Consider the following 21,193-nt stretch of genomic DNA (forward strand, 5'->3'; position numbering starts at 1 on the left):
TTGTATAAGAATGAGATTAGAACATTTCTTCATGCCATATACAAAAATAAACTCAAAATGGATTAAAGACGTAAATGTAAGACCTGAAACCATAAAACTCCTAGAAGAGATTGTAAGCAGAATACTCTTTGACATAAATTATAGCAATATTTTATCAGATCTGTCTCCTAAGCAAAAGAAGTAAAAGCAAAAGTAAGCAAATGGGACCTAATTAAATTTAAAAGTTTTTGCATTGCAAAGGAAACCACTGACAAAATGAAAAGACAACCTACTGAATGGGAGAAAATATCTGTAAATGATATGAACAATAAGGAATTAATATCTAACATATATAAAGAGCTCATACAAGTCAATATCAGAAAAACAAGCAAGCTGATTAAAAAATGGGCAGAAGACCAGAATAGACATTTACCCAAAGAAAACCTACAGATGGCCAACAGGCACATATAAAGATGCTTAACATCACTGATCATCAGAGAAATGCCAATCAGAATCATAGTGAAATATCACTTCACACCTTACAGAATGGTTATCATAAAAAACCCCACAAATAACAAATGTTGGCAAGGATGTGGGAAAAAGGGAACTCTTGTGCACTGTTGGTGGGAATGTAAATTGGTGCAACCATACTGGAAAACAGTAAAAAGGTTCTTCAAAAAACTGAAAATAGAACTACCATATGATCCAGCAATTTCACTCCTGGGTATATATCCAAAGAAAACGAAAACACTAATTCAAAAAGTTACATGCACCCCAATGTTCACAGCAGAATTATTTACAAGGGCCAAGATATGGAAGGAACCTAAGTGCCCATCAACAGATGAATGGATAAAGATGTGGTATATATACATAATGGAATATTACTAAGCCATTTTCATTCACAATTCGATTTTATCATCCATTCAAATAACTAAGCCAATCCAAATTTAAATGACAGACGCTTTAATTGGGCTTTAGTAGCTGAAACTGCTGAGACACTATACACTTCAAGCTTCTGATGACTTTTAAAACGCCTCCAGTGTACACATGTATATAGGATACTTTTATAACCTCCCTGATGAAAACCTAATATTGAAGTAGCAGCTGAACCCAGAGCCAGCACTTAGTGGTAGAGGCTGCAGGTCTCTCCTCTCCACCTTCTTTTGCACTTGGGAAGCACAGTAACATCTGGGTAGAATTCTAGCTTTGACTTCTGTCTCCTCATCTCTTGGGGTCCATTCCTTAGCATGCTAACTTTTTTTTCTTGTTTTGTTTGTATCTTGTTTTTTTGTTTGTGTTGGGCTTTTGTTTTCCCTTTGTGTGTGTGTGTGGTTTGCAATGATGTTCTTGCCTAAACTTTGAATTGCACTTTTTAATAACTATTTGTAACAATTTTAAAAAAATGAATGAAATTCTGCCATTTGCAACAATGTGAATGGACCTAGAGAGAATTATGCTTTGTGAAATAAGTCAGACAGAGAAAGACAAATACTCTATGCTATCACTTATATGTGAAATCTAAAAAATAAAACAAACTAATATATATAACAAAACAGAAACAGATTCACAAAGAGAACAAACAAGTGGTTACCAGTGGGGAGAGGGGAGAAGGGAGGGGCACGATAAGGGTGAGGGATTAAGACACAAACTACTATGTATAAAACAGATAAGCAACAAGGATATATTGAACAGCACAGGTACATATAGCCATTATTTTGTAATAACTTTAAGTGGAGTATAATCTATAAAAATATTTAATCACTACGTTGTACACCTGAAACTAATACTGTAAAACAAGCATACTTTAATTAAAGTTTTTCTACTTTTGATTTACGTTGTTCTTTTTACTATGATTTTCTTAATTTTAGTTTATTTTGCAATATTAAGTTATAATTTCATCTATTTTGTGGGCATATCCTCCCGACATGCTTTCACTGCCTAAGGGGACCCTATTCTACTCCTTATTTTCTGTCCTCTTATAATCATTTTGTATTGTAATTAACTGAGCCACATCTCAGTTAAATTTGTTTTCTTAACCTTTTGACAGAGTGGTAGGTCAGGATATCTATTCTAGTTTCATGGCTCTCGACTTTCCGGTTACTTTCATGAAGCATTCAAAAATTGGAAACATACTTTCTGAGATCTCTTCTCTATCTGGAACATCATTCCCTTTCCTCTACCATCTCTACTCTGATTACTAAAGTCTCTTTCCAGAAGTTTCTCCTAAACACAGGTTTTTTTCCCCCCAAAGAGGCTTTAGATATTAATTTCATGAGTTCACAGGGCCTTGACTGCATTAGTCTCTTCAAACCTTACTGTGGGTGTAGCCCTCGCACTTCTCGAAAATTTGCATACCAAAAAGCCCTCAGCTGGGCTTCCCTGGTGGCGCAGTGGTTGAGAGTCCCCCTGCCGATGCAGGGGATACGTGTTCCTGCCCCGGTCCGGGAAGATCCCACATGCCGCGGAGCGGCTGGGACCGTGAGCCATGGACGCTGAGCCTGAGCGTCCGGAGCCTGTGCTCCGCAACGGGAGAGGCCACAACAGCGAGAGGCCGGCATACCGCAAAAAAAAAAAAAAAAAAAAAAGAAAAGCCCTCAGCTTTCTTCTTATACTGGCCCATCCTGCTCCCAAAGATTTGGAGATTTTAGAGATTTGAGTGTTCTCCTATTCTTAGTTCCATCACATGCTCTCTTGCTTCCTTTGCTTCTTCTAATGCTAATACCATGTGGCTCTTGCAAATTGTCATTAGTTTGTCCTCATTCACTCATATTTTAGCTTCATGGAGATACCTTGTCATCTGGTTTTGCTATAGATACTGTCAGTGAGGTTTTGGTTTTTTAGTCCTAGTTTCTCTGTCTATTCTTATGGGGATATTTGGGAAGACTGAAAGACTACTTTGTTGTGGTTTCTGTCTTCCCAGAATTTCAAGAGAAAACATTTTTGATAGACTGTAGATCACCAACTTGCACAAGATGTTTTCAGCTGACAAAAAGTTGTGGTAAAGACATTTGAAAAAGGTCAATTCAAAACATGAGACAAAACATCAAAAAACAATTCTAAAAAATTGTTGACTTTTTGTAATTTTGGATTGAAATTTTTCTTAGATGGTTAGTACCTCAAATAGTATAGTTATTTTTCAGAAAGTACCTTCTTTCTTTAATGTTGCAGCAAGAAGTTTTAAGTTCTCAAAGTAGCTGGTGTTAGAAGCTGAATTTTGAAAATGTTTACAAAATAGGGCATGAACAGAACAGATAGGACAAAATAAAAGAGATGTATAACAAGAAAAGCTATATTGATGCAAAAATTCTGACTTTCTCCATTCAATTATTTTGAACATTGCCAAGAAACACAAACTCATCATATTTTTAAAGGATGAAAGATGGAATATCCCTCCTCACCTTTTTATTTATTGGATACCTGTTATGCACCAGGGTCAAATAAAATGTGAGAATAGATTAAAATATTCAGGGAGTTAATATTAATTGGTTCTTAAAAATAAGTTTTCATATGATATTTCCTTAGAATACGAATTTTTCCAACTCATGATTAAGTTACATAATCTACTTACTAAAATTTTAATTGAAATGGTTTCTTGAACTATACTTTCTGAACATTGTTAAATAGAGTATGAGAGAAGGGTAAAAGAAGGACTATTGTGTCAGTGTAAGTTGAGAACTTCGGCTACCATTGCATTATCCTCTGCGTTGCTCTCTAAATGTGGATTCTGTGGTACATCCATCAGCCAACACAAATGTAATTAGTGCGTCCTCTGTGTGCTGCACCTGCTTGGTTTTCTCCAGTTGTTAAAGGAAGGGAGTTGTTACAAAGATGATGGAAAAGAATGGCTGATAATTAACTTTTTTTTTCATCTCCCATTCTCCCCAGAAGGGGAGAGAATCAGTTACCTCCTGCCTGCCATAAACAGTGTGGATTTTCCCATGGTCACTCTTCAGGACTAGAGCTTTACCACAACAGCTTTGTGATACCCCTCCAGGGAGTGCTACTCATGGCTCAGTTTATGCAAGAAGTACTCTTTGGGGTTGTTACAGAACCAACTTGCACAACCATGTGCGGCCTTCCTGATGGGAATCCCTCCTTGTCTGTTAAATACACATGAGTTCTTATGAGCATCCCCACCCCTTAGACAGGAAGTGCTTCAGCCACTAGAATTTCCTATCATTTGCTTTATTATGAATTCTCAAGCTTTGACCTAAATATGATATTTATGCATTTTCATTTTGATATAATTTAGGGTTAAATGCCTGTGTTCAGGACATGTCCTTGTGTGAATGTCTAGTGACTGGCTGGATGGAGGAGTGAACTTTCTTGGGAGCTGTTTTCAGGTAGCATAGAGGTAAGAATAGTAGGTATAAGAAGAATGGTGAAAATTTCATTAATTTTCTATAATATATACGTTAAATTAGTAATATACTTCATCTAATTAATGGAGAGGATGCATTCTAACAAATATATCCATTCATTTATTTATTCAATAAATATTATGGAATGACCACCATGTGCTGGGCACTCAGTAGTAAACCAGACATGGCCTCTGCACTCATGGGGTTTCTCTTGGTATGAGTAGACAGACAACAATCAACACAGTGTGCTAAACGCTGTGATAGAGATATTAGAGAATGGCCTGGGAGCTCCTAGAAAGGGCAGGCAATTTATTCTGGAGGCTATGCAGGGTGAGAAAAGGATTCCAGAGGTAGTTCAGACCTGAAGGATGTACAGAAGTTTTCTAGCTGTAGGGAGAGTGGGAACTGGGGGTAGGATAGGTGTAGGGGAGGAGTATGGGATTGGAGAGAAGGGAAACTGTTCTAAGAGAAAGGACCAAGACTACAGTGAGTATTAGATTGTGAGGATGGGGTAATGATATTTAATCAATATTTTTAACTGTCTAATGTGAGCCAGGTACTTGCTGGATTTAATAAAGAATAAGATTTGGGTTCTGCCCCAGATGAGACCACAGATAGTAGAGAAATTACTAATAAATACATCATCATAGATGTAATATATGTTATACTAAGGTTTGTACAGCCAAGAAATTTATTAATTTTTTTGTCAGAAACATCTCTAGAGCAGACGTGTGGGGCAGGAGCACAAATGCAGGTGCCTCCCCCACCTCGTCTCACGTGAACTCTGCACACCATAGTTTGGTCCTACCATCAGAACTCAACTGTTTCTCTTCCAGGCTCCTTCTGCTAAAAGGAATTTTGTTCCCAGCTGATTTGTTCATCAGAGTGTCACAGGGATAGGTCTCTGAAACTCAGACATTCAATTTAAAATATTTTATAAGTTGAGCCAGGCCATCCATGACTGACTGGGAAGAGCAATAGCAGGGAACTTCTCAAGTTGCAAATGCAGGTTTGTAACTTAGAGCTAAGATTGTAGGTGAAGATATTAGTGACCAAGCAAAGGAAAGTGAAATCGTGCAATCTTTTTCTCTTCATTTAGGTAGCAAGACTACAGCAGATGTGTTTGGTCGATGTCTTCTGCTGGGTATTGTGGGAAAAATTCTTGGCCTTCTCACTAGACTGTTGCTTTGATCACCCATGGAGCCTCGCTCCAAGTCTCGCTCACAGTAGGCGGTCAATAAATATTTGTGGAATCAATACTAATTGCTAGGTGAATGGATGCCAGAAAAATTTCAGACTGTGGACATCTGGACAACTCCTTTGCCTATGTTCCTTATCATGTAGAACAAAAGTACTGGACTGGGAAGTGATGCTCACTTGTTGCAAGCACACTGGCCATGGATCCAGAGGGAGAACTGCTGTATGTATACATGCTTCCCAAAGCAACATGCAACAGGTAGGAACGTGATTGTTGTCCTTAGGAATAAACTCACAGTTACATAGTTCCTAGATATTATTTTAATAACATGGATCTTTTTAGAAACTTATTTTGAACAAAATCAAAGTGATTCAATTCAGCAAAATAGAGTATTTGTTTCATGAGGCAACAAATAACAATTTCTACAAAAAATTTAGTTGAAATTAAAAAAAAATGCCAAGTAAGTTGAACCACATATACACAGTTAAGAGTTTATAGCTTTATGCAAAATATACTAGTGACTTCAATTTTTAGAAGAAACAATACGTTCAATCATTATAGGGGTTTTAGAGCTGTAAAAATAGGAGAATAATTTTGGTTGATATTTTTGTCTTTTGTATTTAAACATACTTATCGCTATATTTCTTTTCAGATTTAGTAATTTCCTTTTCATGTTTCTTACATAATAAGAAGGCAGTTAAGATGCTATCTGCGTTTTAAGATCATTTTCAAAGGTCCAGGGCCATGTAGTTTTTAGCTATGCTGCACAATTTCCTGTTGCTCCATTGTAAGCTGTGCTAAAAATAAAATCTCTCCTAGGATTTTAATCACAACACTGACCCAAAAGGCTGCCCTGGTGTCCCAGTTCCTACAGGTCTCTCAGTCACTAACAGGCCTAGCTACATCTGGAGATCTGGGAAGGAATCACAATGGGGTGTGTTTCCTTCGACTCCCAGGCTGTGATTCTTTGGCCTCGATAGGCGTTATCACTCCAAGACCATGCGTTTTACTTCCACTGTTTGCTATGTTGGCCCACATGCTCTTTCCCACAGTTGGGACTGTTTTTCTTCTCATCATTTTAAACTCGTAGGATGAGAAAACACAGGCAATGCCTATTTCTCTCCAAGGATCTGCTTTAAAATATGACTTTTGTACATTTGCTTCTGTCACCTTAATTGCTGCAAATTGAATTGCGCTCATCTCCAGCCCAGCAGTTAGCACAGACAATGCAGCTGAAGAGCTCTAATCCAATCATATCCTGAGGCCCTCAGACTTCCTGGCACAAAGATTAAGAGCCCTACTGCTCTCCCGACCAATGGCAGCTTTTTCTTAAATGGACATGTTATTAGATGACTGTAAGTTTATATGAGAAAGGCATTGGTCTGGTGAAAATGTGTACTGAAGGATTGAATGACACAGGGTAAAAGCCCCTAATAATATGAGTTTCAGGAGCCAAGTTTTAAGGGCTGCCAGTACATCATTATGCTGCTACATACAAAACTGTATTTAAATGAATTCCGCTGTACCCTGTGTAAATCTACCCCTCCTACGTAAGCTTCGTTCACTTTTTCTTATTACATTCATGTCACCTTTGTCTGTATTGATGCTTTTTCTAAGAACTCTCCCAAAGAGTATTAAATTCATATGCTTAAAAAAAAACAGTTTCAAAGGGTACTACTAGCACCTGTTAAATTTGAGAAGCTAGGGAGAGAGTGAGGGAATTGTGGATCATTGTGGGTACTGGCCGAAGAGTTGACAGCATAGGAGAAAGAGGAGGCCAAATCAAATTGTAGACCTGGCAATGGGCCTAAGGGATTCCCAGTCCAATTCTCTCATACTATAAATGAAAAGCCTGACCCAAAGACATATAAATGGCCCAAGAGCATAGAGTTTATTCAATCATTCATCTGACAAATATCTAAAAATTGCTTGCTTTCTGTCTAGAACAGCTTCTAAGATGCACATGAAGATACTCATATCTAACCCCCCCCGTCAGTGTGCTCTGCCTTGGCCATCACTTTGCCCTTCCCTCTACCCTTCACCTGCTAATTTTCTATTTCCCATTTAAGATTCAGCTCGAAAGGCTCTATTAGCTCCCTGAAGTCATTTCTGGCTTAGAAGACCCCCTTAATTTGTAACCAATGTACTGTGTTTATGCCCCAATTATAGCATTTATCTTCCCCACATGAATTCTTACAGCCAAATTTGTGACCAGTCTCTAGCAAATGCAAAGTATCTTGTGATAGGTTTTTTGTGTACTACTGATTCTTATCTTTATTTTTTTAGTCCCTTGTCATCCTTTATTTTTTTATCTTGTGATAGTGTGGTTGTCTCTATAAGCCTAGTACACTTTTTTGGAGGTGATGGTAGTATTAAAAGTAATATTTGGGTCCATATCACAGTTTACTTTCCCTCTTCTAGACCGTGAGCTACTTGAGGGTGAAGATAACGTCCTCTGGTTAACACGGTAGTGAGAAGAGAATAAAGTGGGTAGTGAATCTGAAATGGTAGAATGAGGCCAGACTGTAAGGGGTTTTGTTTGCCATGTTTAAAAGAATTTCCTTGAACTAAAAGTAGTGAGTAGCCTTCTGGGCTGATCTGTGATCAAATGAGTGCTTTAAACATAGATGGATGGAAGAGAGTGAAACTAATGCCAGTTAGGAGTCTATTGCAATGGGAAAGAGAATGTGAAGGCTCAAAAGGACAGAAGCAATGGGGAAGGGGAGAGGGAATGGATTTGAGAGCTGCTCACAGAAAGAATTATGGGGAGGGGGGCAGGGAGAAGTGAGAGGAAGAGGGAGAAATCAGTGATTAGCTTAGCTGTTAGGTCAGTTCACAGAAGTAGGGAGGAAAAGCAAGATTGAGAGTTGAGGGAAAGATGCTGAGTTCATTTCAGGATATATTGATTTAGAGGTGCCTATGGGACTTGCAGGTGAAAATGTCTAGCAGATTGTTGAAAATACTGTTTCCATCTCTGCTGAGACAACAGTCACCAATGTGACTGAAGCCACAAGAGAGCATTCAATTTACCTACGGAGAATGTATGAAGAACTTTAGGAAAGGCAGACATTTAAGGGATGAAAAGAGGAAGAGGAACTCAAGAAAGGGATCAAGATAAAGAAAACCAGAAAGTAAGATAAAAACCAAGGGAAAAAGATGCTGTCAAAAACTGTACTAAAGATATGGAGAGATTTAACCAACAATATAAACTAACACAGACCAGATTCTCCAAAAACACATAGCCTCTGGCCTCGGCAGATCCTTAGTGCTTCTGGAAAGTCCTTATTCTTGTCTGTTCTCACATTTCCAAGCTTTACCACTTCTTTCCTCAAGTGTCCTATTCCATTCTCTCCCAGCCATTGTTAGGAGATCAATTTCTCTTCAACAATACTGAAAGAATAAAGCTTATCAAGTCTGAGCTACTTAAACCTCTTACACTCTCCTCTCCCCCAACACAATCCCATTCCCAGCCCTAGGCAACCACTGCTTTGCTTTCTGTCTCTATAGGTTTGCCCCTTCTGGAAATTCCAGATAAATGGAGTCATAAAATATGTAGTCTTTCCTGTCTGTTTTTTTTTTTTTTTAACTTAGCATAATGTATTTGAGGTTCATCCATGTTACAGTATATATATCAAAGGAACGTTCCTTTTCATTGGTGAATGATATTCCATTGTACATTTTGTTTGTTCATTTGCCTGTTTATGGACAATATAAGTTATTTCCTCTCCTGGAACACACCCTACTCTGTCTGCAGGCATCCATTTGAGCCTGCTGTGATGCCCCCATGGGACTCTGACCAGGAGTCTCATATCTTTTCCCAACATCCATGAAGGTGTACAAGGCTAACTTGTTAGTTTGTAAGTAGGCTAGAATTATATCCCAGCCCTGATATTAAGTCCTCTTTTTCAAAATTGTTGCGACTATTGTAGGTCCTTTGATTCTGCTGCAGCTTGACTATGCTTCTGAGGAAGAGGGAAACTTTTTTTAAAACAAATCCTTTTATGTGGCTCTAGATCTTATTCCTTCATTGTCTTCTCTGGAATGTTCCAAATAAAAGTCCTTCTCACACAGATCTCTCCTGCTTCCCCATCCTGTAGCCTCCTTCCCATCAGCAAATTAATGTGTTACCAGTGTGCCAGCTTAAAATAATAAATAAGCCTCCATTTATCCTGTGTCTCTTTCTACTACCTCACTTTTATTTTTCCCTTCAGAGCCAAGCTTCTGGGAAAAGTAGACTTTAAATCTAGTCCAAATCAAAGTATATGTTTTCTTCATATGTAGCCAGATAAAATTGCATAAGGGAAGACGTATTTAAAATATCCATGTTGAAAAACAAGTATATATATATATTAATGTTTAAGTTAGGCCAACACTTAAGCAGAACAAAATGTTACATTACTAATTTGAAGTTTTATTTTTAAGTATTAAGAGTACTGGCATTTGCTTACATAGCAGCAGCACGGCATGGGAGAAAAATCATATGCTTTGGAATCTAATGTACTTGAGTCCAGTTTCATTTAATTATTGTTGTTGTAATTATTAGATCCAATGTAAACTGAGTGACCTAATGGTAGTTAACGGAACACTCTGATCCTCAGTTATCTGGTCTACAAAATGTATATATCAAGGCCTACCTTGTATATGTGTTGCTGTGAGGATTAAATGAGATCATGGTTAGCAAAATGTCCTGCCACTGCCAGGACCCCAAAAGGCGCTCACAAATGGCCCTCATTATAGTGACCAATTATCCTTTTAGACAATAAGATTTTATAGGTCTTCACTTTAGGCAATTACATTAATGACTAATTTTTGACACAATAGTCTTCACAAATTCAGATGTGTTCTGATTTTGGTTAACAAGAATACCAACCCTGACACAACTCCATGGAGACTGGAGAAAAGACCTAAATTCCATTTCTAGAATCTTTTCCTAATGACAATGTCCTGAAAATTCCATTTACTTCCACCAAGAGTAAGAGACCCAGGAATGCTGAAGTAGAAATGACTATTAGGACTGATACAATAGGACTCTGTCAGGTAATTAATGGAGTAAATTCATAATCCCCAAACATAAGCACTACTTCTCCTGCATGTTGATGGCTTGTTGTTTGGAAAGAGAATATTTTCACTTCTGGGAAATGAAAAAAGAAAGTTTGTAGTCAGACAGATGTGAGTTTCAGGCCTGACTTTATGAATTATCAATTTCTACAGTTGGTGTTCTTGAAAAAAATGGGGATAATAATGCCTTAGAAAAACATGAAGGGTGATTGAGTGAGTTAAATCATACACAGTTTTGCATAGGACCAACCAATACATCAGGGATTCTCCATAAACAAGAAACAATAGTTTATTCCCTTGGAAATGATTTAAAAGGTGCTAACTGGATTTAATAAGAAAGACAGTGAGGCCATATGAGGAGGAAGAGTTGGACGAAAAGACACACCAGCTGCCTATTTGGGGAAGATCATTTACCTTCACTCATTCTCAGTTTCCACATCTGTATAGTGGGGACAATGCTCTTCATTTGCTTGCCCCAAAGGGTTGACATAAAAGAGGAAGACACACTAGTGTCTGTGAAAGAACTTTTAAAACCACATGTACTGAATTTTTGCTCTCAGTAATGGTGGGGTAGACAAGCGTACAGCCAAGAACAATGAAAACAAGCTAAATAAAATATATTTTAAAGTATATTTGAAGACATCTCAGAGTTACCAAGAAAGTTAAGGCTTAAGGAGCCAAGATCTAGAAGAGAAGAAAAACCCAGAAAAACAACCCTGATATCTGATGCCTATGCTTTCCCTTTAAAAGCATTTACTGATTCTAAATCAGTAGCGGATGGGGCCATCTCACAGGGTAGAGGGAACAGAAGCTGGCATTTAGGTTCTGTCTGTCAAGGAAGGGGGGGCCCTCGCAAAATCCCCTGGCTTAAATTGGGACCCTTAAAGAGCAAAACCCTATGAGTAACAGTTGACAAGAAATAGATCCACCCTCAGGTAGCCCAGCTTTGAATCAGTCCACTGCCTGATTAGGTTAAAGTGATCTGTTCCTTACCTTAACTGCCTGTTAGAGCAAAATAAAATCTGCTCTTTTGGAAGGCAACAACATTTAAAGCCTCAAATTCTAAAACCTTTTATACATAATGTTTAGCATTTGAACAAACATAATCTAGCAAGCAAAAACACAAGGAGAAAACAGAAAAAAAAAGACAATTAAAAATTCACAAGTTATTCTGATACTGAAGTTAGACAAAAATCAGAAAAAAAAAAACCTTTAAAAAAATTTAATTAGAAGACCAGAAGGACACTGCTAACTTAGTTGTCTTAAAATACAATCATTTTCTGGAAAAAAACTACTTGAAAATTTACTCTTAAACAACCTCAGAACTTGTCCACTTAAAAAGTTCAATAAATTTATAAGAATTGTGACTAGATTGAGATGGAACAGAAAATGTTCTGGAGGTTTTTCCATGATATCGTAATTTTGTGGAAATTTTTTTTGGGGATTATCTTGGACACAAAATATCACTGATTTTAATCCCTAAAATTGTAATCCATTGTCCTATGCAATTTACTATTCATACTTTACATGAAACAGCAGATTCCACTTGGATTTACCATGTTTCGGTTTTTAGGAGCACCATAGGACAGATCTTTTGTTAATAAAATACAACCATTTTGACTATAGTGGACTAACATAATTATCGCTTCATCTGTTGCTCCATTAGTTCATTCATTAGATACTATTAGAGTCATCATTAGACCAGAAATGAATTTCTATCATTACAATTAAATATGTTTGGTTTTTGACCTAAGTACAGGAAACAGAGACCATATTTTGATTTTTAACTCTCAAGAAAGAAATAAATGGATAATAATGCAGGATATATTTTCAGTTTGATTCAAATTTAAAGATAACTGTAGAATTAAGTAACTTAATGGCAACAGATATGTGGACAACAACATTCAGGGGGAAAAAAGTCTATTATGTACGACCACTAAGAGTTTATAGAGTAGTTGAGTGCTCTACTGGCTGCCTGCCATTCTTCAGATGTCCTCTGTTAAATCCGAATATTTCATCCATTTATCATTGTACCTGAAATTTATCAACAGCATTTAGTTTTTCACTCTTATCTATAGCTGAATTAACTCTATTCCATCAAAATCAACTAGACTGCAAGATGAGAGAACCAGAAAGGCTGGGGAGAAGGGAAGGAAAGAGACTCCTGATTCCAAAATGATTTAAACAAACAGAGGTTAGAAGGTAAATAGTAAGTGCCATTGGTAGATGACAACTTCATTGTGAAATTCCTGTCCTGCAATTATTTACAAAGAACAGGAGATTTTTCTCTGTTAGACCATAATTAGCAGAGAAATATGTAAGTCTTCCTTAGGAAGATCTCACGGCTCCAGAGCCAGCAGGATCTAACTATAAATTGACTCTGTTAATGTACCTAAAGAAGGAATATGTCCATGAAAGAAGTCAGCTAAAAAGGTGTTGAAAAAGGACCAATTATTGGCAAATTTAGGCAACATTCAAATAAACTAGTCCAGAAGAGTCTTAACTAAGCATATGGGAACATGACAGTTTTAGGATAAGGCTATCCTTATAGTGGATCAGAGTGTCTCAGCCTCCTTAGGATCATAGTACAGCTTCAAATTTGTTCTGAGGTTCAGAGAAGTTAAGCAAACCGCTCTATGTTAGTTATTTGTTCCTTAAGTCAGGATTTAAAACCACGAGTCCAACTGACTATGAGCCAAATACCATAAGAAGAAGTATCAATATATGTCTAGGCTACCTATGCTTACTTCCCTCAGGTGATTCATTTATTTGTAAAGAATGAATATAGTTTAAATGCTACAATTTTTAAAATCTGATAAATTCACATAACTTGCTCTAAGGAAACTTTAATATACATCTGAACAAAATGTTGAAGATACATATGTAGCTCCAATCAAGGCCATTTTGCTCCTTCCTATCTGAAGATCCAAATCTGCACTGGGTAACATTAAAAGCAGAAAGGAACTTTGAAAACCAATACGAAGACTTTTGGAAGCTCTTAAAGAGGCAGTAAATTTAACTGGGTGGAGTAGGGGTGGGGAGGAAGGGGGGGCACGCTCTTCTCCTAACACATTCTAAACCCTTAGGTATCTTTCTCCTCAGAGTCCATTCATTGTAGCAGTTGCTTACTCACTCATTCATGCAGCAAATATTTATTGAGAATTTACTGTGCTCCAGGCACTCATGCTACATTAGCAGTTCATCAACCTCTCTGCTGGCTTCTGTCTTCAGTCCACTTCTCTCTTAACCCTTTCTTCAACCAACAAGACCTTTACATCACAGAAACTGCAGTTTCTTACCATTTCTGATATATACCTACTCAGTCTCTTTGTCTTCTTCCAATTCCATTCTTGCTTAATTACCCTGTTCAGCACAGCAAAGAGCTGCCCATCAGGGCAAAGAGGGAATTCAGAGAAGATGAGGGTTGGAAAGCTATGGAAGCTTAAAGTGTGTGTCTCTTGTACAAATAGTGTGCCTATATTATGCTCTACCAGATTTCCAGAAATACTCCCTGCCATCCTCAAACCTCTGCCTTGAGTGATGAACATATGAACAGACAACTAAAATTGGCTATAATTGGATATAACAGAACATGTTTTTCTCTGCAACTTGGAACTCTTTACACAGCCTAACAAAGAAAGTAGGCCTAGAAACAATCATTTGGAGAGAATTGATTTTTATGGCTTTTGGATCATAATAAAGAATACTATTATAATACATGTTTAACTTTCTATAATTCTCATTGAACATTTTCTCACAAAATATTCTCATAAATCTTACTATTTAGTTTAGATTTAGTATGACTTTAGAAATTCTGCTTTTTATCTAGAAGTAAATGTTTGCAGAAGTAAATAGTACAATGTTTCTATTTTTGTTCACTAAGCATCCCAAATTTTAGTCTACCCATATCTTATCAAATATCACACTCTTTCCATTCTACACTCCTTTTTTTTTTTTTGCGGTACGCGGGCCTCTCACTGTTGTGGCCTCTTCCGTTGTGGAGCACAGGCTCCGGATGCGCAGGCTCAGCGGCCATGGCTCACGGGCCCAGCCGCTCCGCGGCATGTGGGATCTTCCCGGACCGGGGCATGAACCCGTGTCCCCTGCATCGGCAGGCAGACTCTCAACCACTGCGCCACCAGGGAAGCCCCTACACTCTTTTTATGATTTATTTTAGTAGAAGTTATCAACTGGTGTAATATGTCATTATGAAAAATTTCAGGAGAAATTTCCTTTTGGTTATTTTTGGTGACTGGAAGCAAAACCTTACTGTGGTTACATTGCCAGGACCTACTCACCTGTCAAACAGCTCTCCCCCTGTGACGAGTTCTAGGACCAGACTGATTTCTGTAGGGGTTTCAAATATCTCTTTAAGTTTTATCTGGGAAAAGATATAAAAAAAATCACAAATTCTTTATTTTTAAGTTTCTAGGAAATAGTTAAAATTATGGCTACAACAGCACTCTCTGTAATAGCAATATGTTGGATCATGGTTAAAAAAGCTTCCTTATTCTAGTACCAGGCAGTCATTTGTCACTCTCTGGTTGTTTTTATCAGTTACCTAATTTCTTCAAAGGTCCTTTTGAGTTTTGATATTTTTCATCTTGATAGTTGAAAGATACCTGCCCTAGAAATGCTTCTTAAATTTTGCCAAATCATCCCAATTTCTGCATTTCAACAGAATTAAAAAAAACCCAAAAAACAAACAAAACAAACCAGAAGCAAACAAAACTTCCTAAACCATTTGAAAGCATCATGGTTGGTAGAGATGCAAATGCCTCTTTCTCCTAGAAAGGGACTTCAATTAGGGGTCTGAGACAGAACAGGACCAGATTAAAGTCTGTCTGTAGGGAAAGGGAATCCCTTTAACAGCTAAAAAGGTGCTGGTAGATGAAAGGATACTCAGAAAAGTAACAGTGATAGTGATTTGATTGACCATAACAGGGTTTTCATCACATTCAGATAATCTATCCAATTTTGGATATTTTCCTTCTGAGAATCTAGTGACCAGGACTGATCTATATTTGAGGAAAATTCCATATTGACTTCTCTTTGAAAGAAATAACACGGATAATGTAAAAGTGGTGATTATATATGGTAAATTTTGTTAATTGCTTACCCAAAGCCCTTCTCCCCCTACTTTACTGAACCCTGATTTGTTTAGGGAAGCAAGGTACCTAGCCTTAAATTATGGATTATGTTTGGTCTAGGCCACTTATGATAACCCTACTCCCTAATTTTTCAGTCTCCATGCAGTTTAGGGTGATTTTGTGACCACATCTTGTGGCCACAAACTGAAGAGAATTCTACTGCAGCCGGAAATTCTGGAAAAAGCCTTTACGCTTCTCATCAGCCTCTGCTCGTTAAGCCTTTCCACTACTTGCTGTCTTGAACATAGACCTGAAGACTTGTGAACACTGTGGAGCAGCCATTTTAGGACCATGAGGGAAAAGCATGAAGGTGAAAGCCAGTGCACTGAAGATGGGCGAACCAATGGATGGAAGGTGTCTGGGTCCTGGATGGCATCACCGAGGAAGTGAACGAGTGTTAACAACTGCCTGCCTTCTGATTTCTTATAACATAAGAAAAATATTTGTTTAGACCACCATATTCAAGTTTTCTGTTATTTACAGCTGAGTGCATTGCTAACTAATATACAAGTTTTAAGCACTTTGCCTTGAGCCTAAGCATTGCAGGTCATCCTTGGGAACACCACAACTTTCTCAGAGAAATGAGTAAAATATTTTAAGTAAGTGACTCAATTTATAGAAACAAGTTATGGTCTGGAAAATGATTTTGTTCTTTTCACTTCACTGGCTCAAGAAAGCTTTTCCCCAGCCCTTCTTTCCCTCAGTGCCTTTGTCTGGACATAGCCTAGAGCAGAGCTTGGGAGGACGTTTTATTTTCCCCATTCAAGTACATTATTTATTTGAATCTTCACATTGTCTCTGAAGCAAATACTTTCTCATAGGAGAGTGAAATGACTATGGAAAGCAATGCATTTTCTTCACAGGCATTTTCAGCAATGGCATATTAATAAGATAGGCCCACAAAAGGAAAAAAGCCAGTGTCTTATTAGAGGGAAAAAAACTCTGCAATTTTAGTTATCCTCATGCATGAAAACATCAATGGTATATATTGCTGATCTGCCCATTTTGCAACTCTTTCAAGGGGTATTATTCTTAAGATTTATTCAGTTAAAAAGAATTGAAAAACGGGATCAGATAAGGACAAGAGCTAGGCCAAGGTGGCTACTTACTGGAGGTGGAAGAATCCCTTTCTCATCATCAGAATGGACAGTAAAGAACAAAAATCTCATCCTGTAACATTGGAGATTATTTGAAATAACAGGCTAAAAACCACTTACAATGTTTGGATGTGAGAGGCGAAGAAGAACTCCTATCTCAGTTCTTACGATTTTTTTGTCCACCTAAAAGGCAAAATGAGAGAAACTGAAAGATACTCCCGCCTTAGAAATAGCTTCATTGTAGCAGAGAGTCAGAAACAGCAATAACCACCTGGATGAATCAGGTCAATGGCAGAGGTTAATTTCTAAGTGTTGCTTCCTCCCTTTTTTGTCCAGCTGCATGTCTTTCCTCTCTGTTTCAGACATAAAGAGAACTAGTTACAAATATGGGTCACAACTTGTCAGACCTCTTGTGTGGCCCCTTTGCTATAAAAAATTATCGCTATCACCACTAAGGCACAACTACATCTCAACCTATTCCTCCTCCTCTTCCTTTCTTTTTTGAATCCTTGACCCAAACCCATTGGAGTTGTCAATCACTTCGCCTGCCTTTTTCCCACAGAAGTGAGCACATAACCCAGCCTAACCATTCAGATTACTCTCTTCTCTGGCCAAAGTGACTTGAGTCTGGGATATCCACCAGATCCAAGTCATTACAATCTGGGTCCTCCCCCCAAATATTGCTCATATAATCAAGAAAGAGGTATTCTCTTTTCCTCTGAAACTGTGAGAGCAAGAATATAGAGTCTGCCACTACCAGGGACCATTTTTGATACCATATGGAGATCACTTCACTGAAAATGGAGCCAACACAGAAAAAAACATTGCTAGAGATGAAGAATGAGTACCGCTGACCATGTGATCCACTGGATTCAGTTTTGCATAAGCTAGTTTGCCCTTTGAGCTGTCTTATTATGTGAGCTACTGAATCTCCTTTTCTACTTAAGTTATCCAGAGTTGCGTGATGCTATCAGTGATGTAAGCTGAAGGAAAATAAAGGGGTCTAAGGAAATGATGACTCAATATGAAAGCCTGGAGTAGAGATTTGGATAAAGCAGTTCCTCAGATCTATGTGTTTTCTGGGAGGGAAGAGGATCTACAACATTCATCATATTCTCTAAATGTCTGAGGCAGAGGAAAGCCTAAAAATCTGATCTATTTAAAAAAGATAAAATGTGTTCCATGGAACTGGGGAGTCAAGGATCTCTCTTGAATGTATACGTAATGAATGTATAGTACATAGTAAGGGTCTAATGTAGTTTTGTTTTTTTTTTGCGGTACACTGGTCTCTCACTGCTGTGGCCTCTCCCGTTGCGGAGCACAGGCTCCAGACGCGCAGGCTCAGTGGCCATGGCTCACGGGCCCAGCCGCTCCGCAGCATGTGGGATCTTCCCGGACCGGGGCATGAACCCATGTCCCCTGCATCGGCAGGCGGACTCTCAACCACTGCGCCACCAGGAAAGCCCTAATGTAGTTTTTAATGTGCTCAGCCTCATGTTAAACAATGCTGGGCATATGAAAAAACAAAATATCATCTTTTTCAGAGGAAGATTAAAATCTAATTTTGGGCATAAGACTCCTCTAGAAGATGCCATAAGAAGATAGAAGAATGTAAGTTGTAAACAAGTTTTGTTTTAAAAATTCCATTGTTCAGTGGAAGATCATTTTTCTGTGAGTCAAAATACAGCTATCATTCAAACAGTGGGCTAACTCTAAAAGACTTTGAAATTATTAGCGATTAAAAGTCATGCTATTGGACTTCTCAGGTGGCGCAGTAGTTAAGAATCCACCTGCCAATGCAGGGGATGCAGGTTTGATCCCTGGTCCAGTAAGATCCCACAAGTTGAGGAGCAACTAAGCCCAGGTGCCACAACTACTGATCCCGCATGCCACAACTACTGAAGCCTGCATGCCGAGAGCCTGTGCTCCGCAACAAGAGAAGCCACTGCAATGAGAAGCCCGCGCACTGCAACGAAGAGTAGCCTCTGCTTGTCATGACTAAAGAAAGCCCGTGCACAGCAATGAAGACCCAACGCAGCCATAAATAAATAAATTTATTAAAAAAACAAAAAAGTCACACTACTGTTAATATAAAATGAAGAAAGACTTGTTAAAGTGTGCACAGGTGATGCTAGTGTGATATGTGGGCTGCTGATGGCCACTCAGTGATATCAGACAGCTCAACACATGGGATATTGACAGCATGGTCTCTGGGTAATGTAGTATTAGAGGAAAACGCTATAAAAGTTATTTTATCTAGTTAAAAAATCACATACTTCATGAAAATTTGCTATTGAGCAAGAGTCTTTCTACTTGTATCAAAAGGGAGAGCTCTGAGAAAGAGGGGCATTGCTAAAACAGGCAGATGACACTGACAGATCTCTTCCAAAGAGTTCTTGGTTCACACTCCATTTCACTTCTGTAGATGCTGTTGAGGAAAATTTGGATCTAGATGATAATTTTTAAATTATTTTAAAAATTTTAAATTTTTTTCTAGCTTTGCTGAGGTATAATTGGTATACAAAAAACCACACGTAATTAATGTATACAATGTGGTGAGTTTGGACACGTGTATAGATTCATGTTACCATCACCACAATCAAGGTAATAAACATATCCATCACCTCCAAAAGTTTCCTGTGTCCCTTTGCTGTGTGTGTGTGTATGTGATGTGTGTGTGTGGCGGGGGGTAAGCACACTTAATGTGAAATCTACCCTCAACAAATTTTTAAGTGAACAATACCTTATTATTAACTCTGGGCATTATGTTGTACAGTAGATCTCTGGAACTTACTCATTTTGTATAACTGTAACGTGATACCCATTGAACAACAACTCTCCATCTCCCCCTCCACCTATCACTTAGGAAGCACAATCCTACTCTCTACTTGTATGAGTCTGACTATTTTAGATGCCTCATATAAGAGGAATCATTCAGTGAATACAGATTTTTTTTATTGGAGTATAATTGCTTTACAATGGTGTGTTAGTTTCTACTTTATAACAAAGTGAATCAGCTATACATATACATATATCCCCATATCTCTTCCCTTTTGCATCTCCCTCTCTCCCACCCTCCCTATCCCACCCCTGTAGGTGGTCACAAAGCACCGAGCTGATCTCCCTGTGCTATGCGGCTCCTTCCCACTAGCTATCTATTTTATATTTGGTAGTGTATATATGTCCATGCCACTCTCTCACTTTGTCCCAGCTTACCCTTCCCCCTCCCTGTGTCCTCAAGTCCATTCTCTAGTAGGTCTGTGTCTTTATTCCCGTCTTGCCCCTAGGTTCTTCATGACCTTTTTTTTTTAGATTCCATATATATGTGTTGGCATACAGTATTTGTTTTTCTCTTTCTGACTTACTTGACTCTGTATGACAGACTCTACGTCCATCCACCTCACTACAAATAACTCAATTTCGTTTCTTTTTATGGCTGAGTAATATTCCATTGTATATATGTGCCACATCTTCTTTATCCATTCATCTGTCGATGGACACTTAGGTTGCTTCCACATCCTGGCTAGTATAAACAGAGCTGCAATGAACATTTTGGTACATGACTCTTTTTGACTTATGGTTTTCTCAGGGTATATGTCCAGTAGTGGGATTGCTGGGTCATATGGTAGTTCTATTTTTAGTATTTTAAGGAACCTCCATACTGTTCTCCATAGTGGCTACACCAATTTACATTCCCACCAACAGTGCAAGAGTGTTCCGTTTTCTCCACACCCTCTCCAGCATTTATTGTTTGTAGATTTTTTGATGATGGCCATTCTGACTGGTGTGAGATGATATCACAATGTAGTTTTGATTTGCATTTCTCTAATGATTAATGATGTTGAGCATTCTTTCATGTGTTTGTTGGCAATCTGTATATCTTCTTTGGAGAAAAGTCTATTTAGGTCTTCTGCCCATTTTTGGATTGGGTCATTTGTTTTTTTGATATTGAGCTGCATGAGCTGCTTATAAATTTTGGAGATTAATCCTTTGTCAGTTGCTTCATTTGCTAATATTTTCTCCCATTCTGAGCGTTGTCTTTTCGTCTTGTTTATGGTTTCCTTTGCAAAAGCTTTTTAGTTTCATTAGGTCGCATTTGTTTATTTTTGTTTTTATTTTCATTTCTCTAGGAGGTGGGTCAAAAAGGATCCTGCTGTGATTTATGTCATAGAGTGTTCTGCCTATGTTTTCCTCTAAGAGTTTGATAGTGTCTGGCCTTACATTTAGGTCTTTAATCCATTTTGAGTTTATTTTTGTGTATGGTGTTAGGGAGTGTTACAGGTAGCTGCCCAGTTTTCCCAGCACCACTTATTGAAGAGGCTGTCTTCTCTCCATTGTATATTCTTGCCT

The 21,193-nt window shown here is 38.1% G+C and overlaps 1 protein-coding gene across 3 annotated transcripts in view; it reads right to left on the reverse strand.

Annotated features, from left to right (window-relative positions):
- The window catches only part of CAMK4 (calcium/calmodulin dependent protein kinase IV), a 219,659-nt gene that overhangs the window by 63,986 nt on the left and 134,480 nt on the right, over positions 1–21,193 (reverse strand). For all 3 annotated transcript variants that reach the window (XM_060009032.1, XM_060009031.1, XM_060009030.1), the window contains 2 exons: positions 16,964–17,026; positions 14,895–14,977 (listed from right to left, as the gene is read on the reverse strand). In XM_060009032.1, coding sequence (XP_059865015.1) covers positions 14,895–14,977; positions 16,964–17,026 — 146 coding nt within the window. The remainder of the gene's footprint in view (positions 1–14,894; positions 14,978–16,963; positions 17,027–21,193) is intronic.

The sequence above is a fragment of the Delphinus delphis genome, chromosome 3 (genome assembly GCF_949987515.2).
Source record: "Delphinus delphis chromosome 3, mDelDel1.2, whole genome shotgun sequence".
NCBI classification, from domain to species: Eukaryota; Metazoa; Chordata; class Mammalia; order Artiodactyla; family Delphinidae; genus Delphinus; species Delphinus delphis.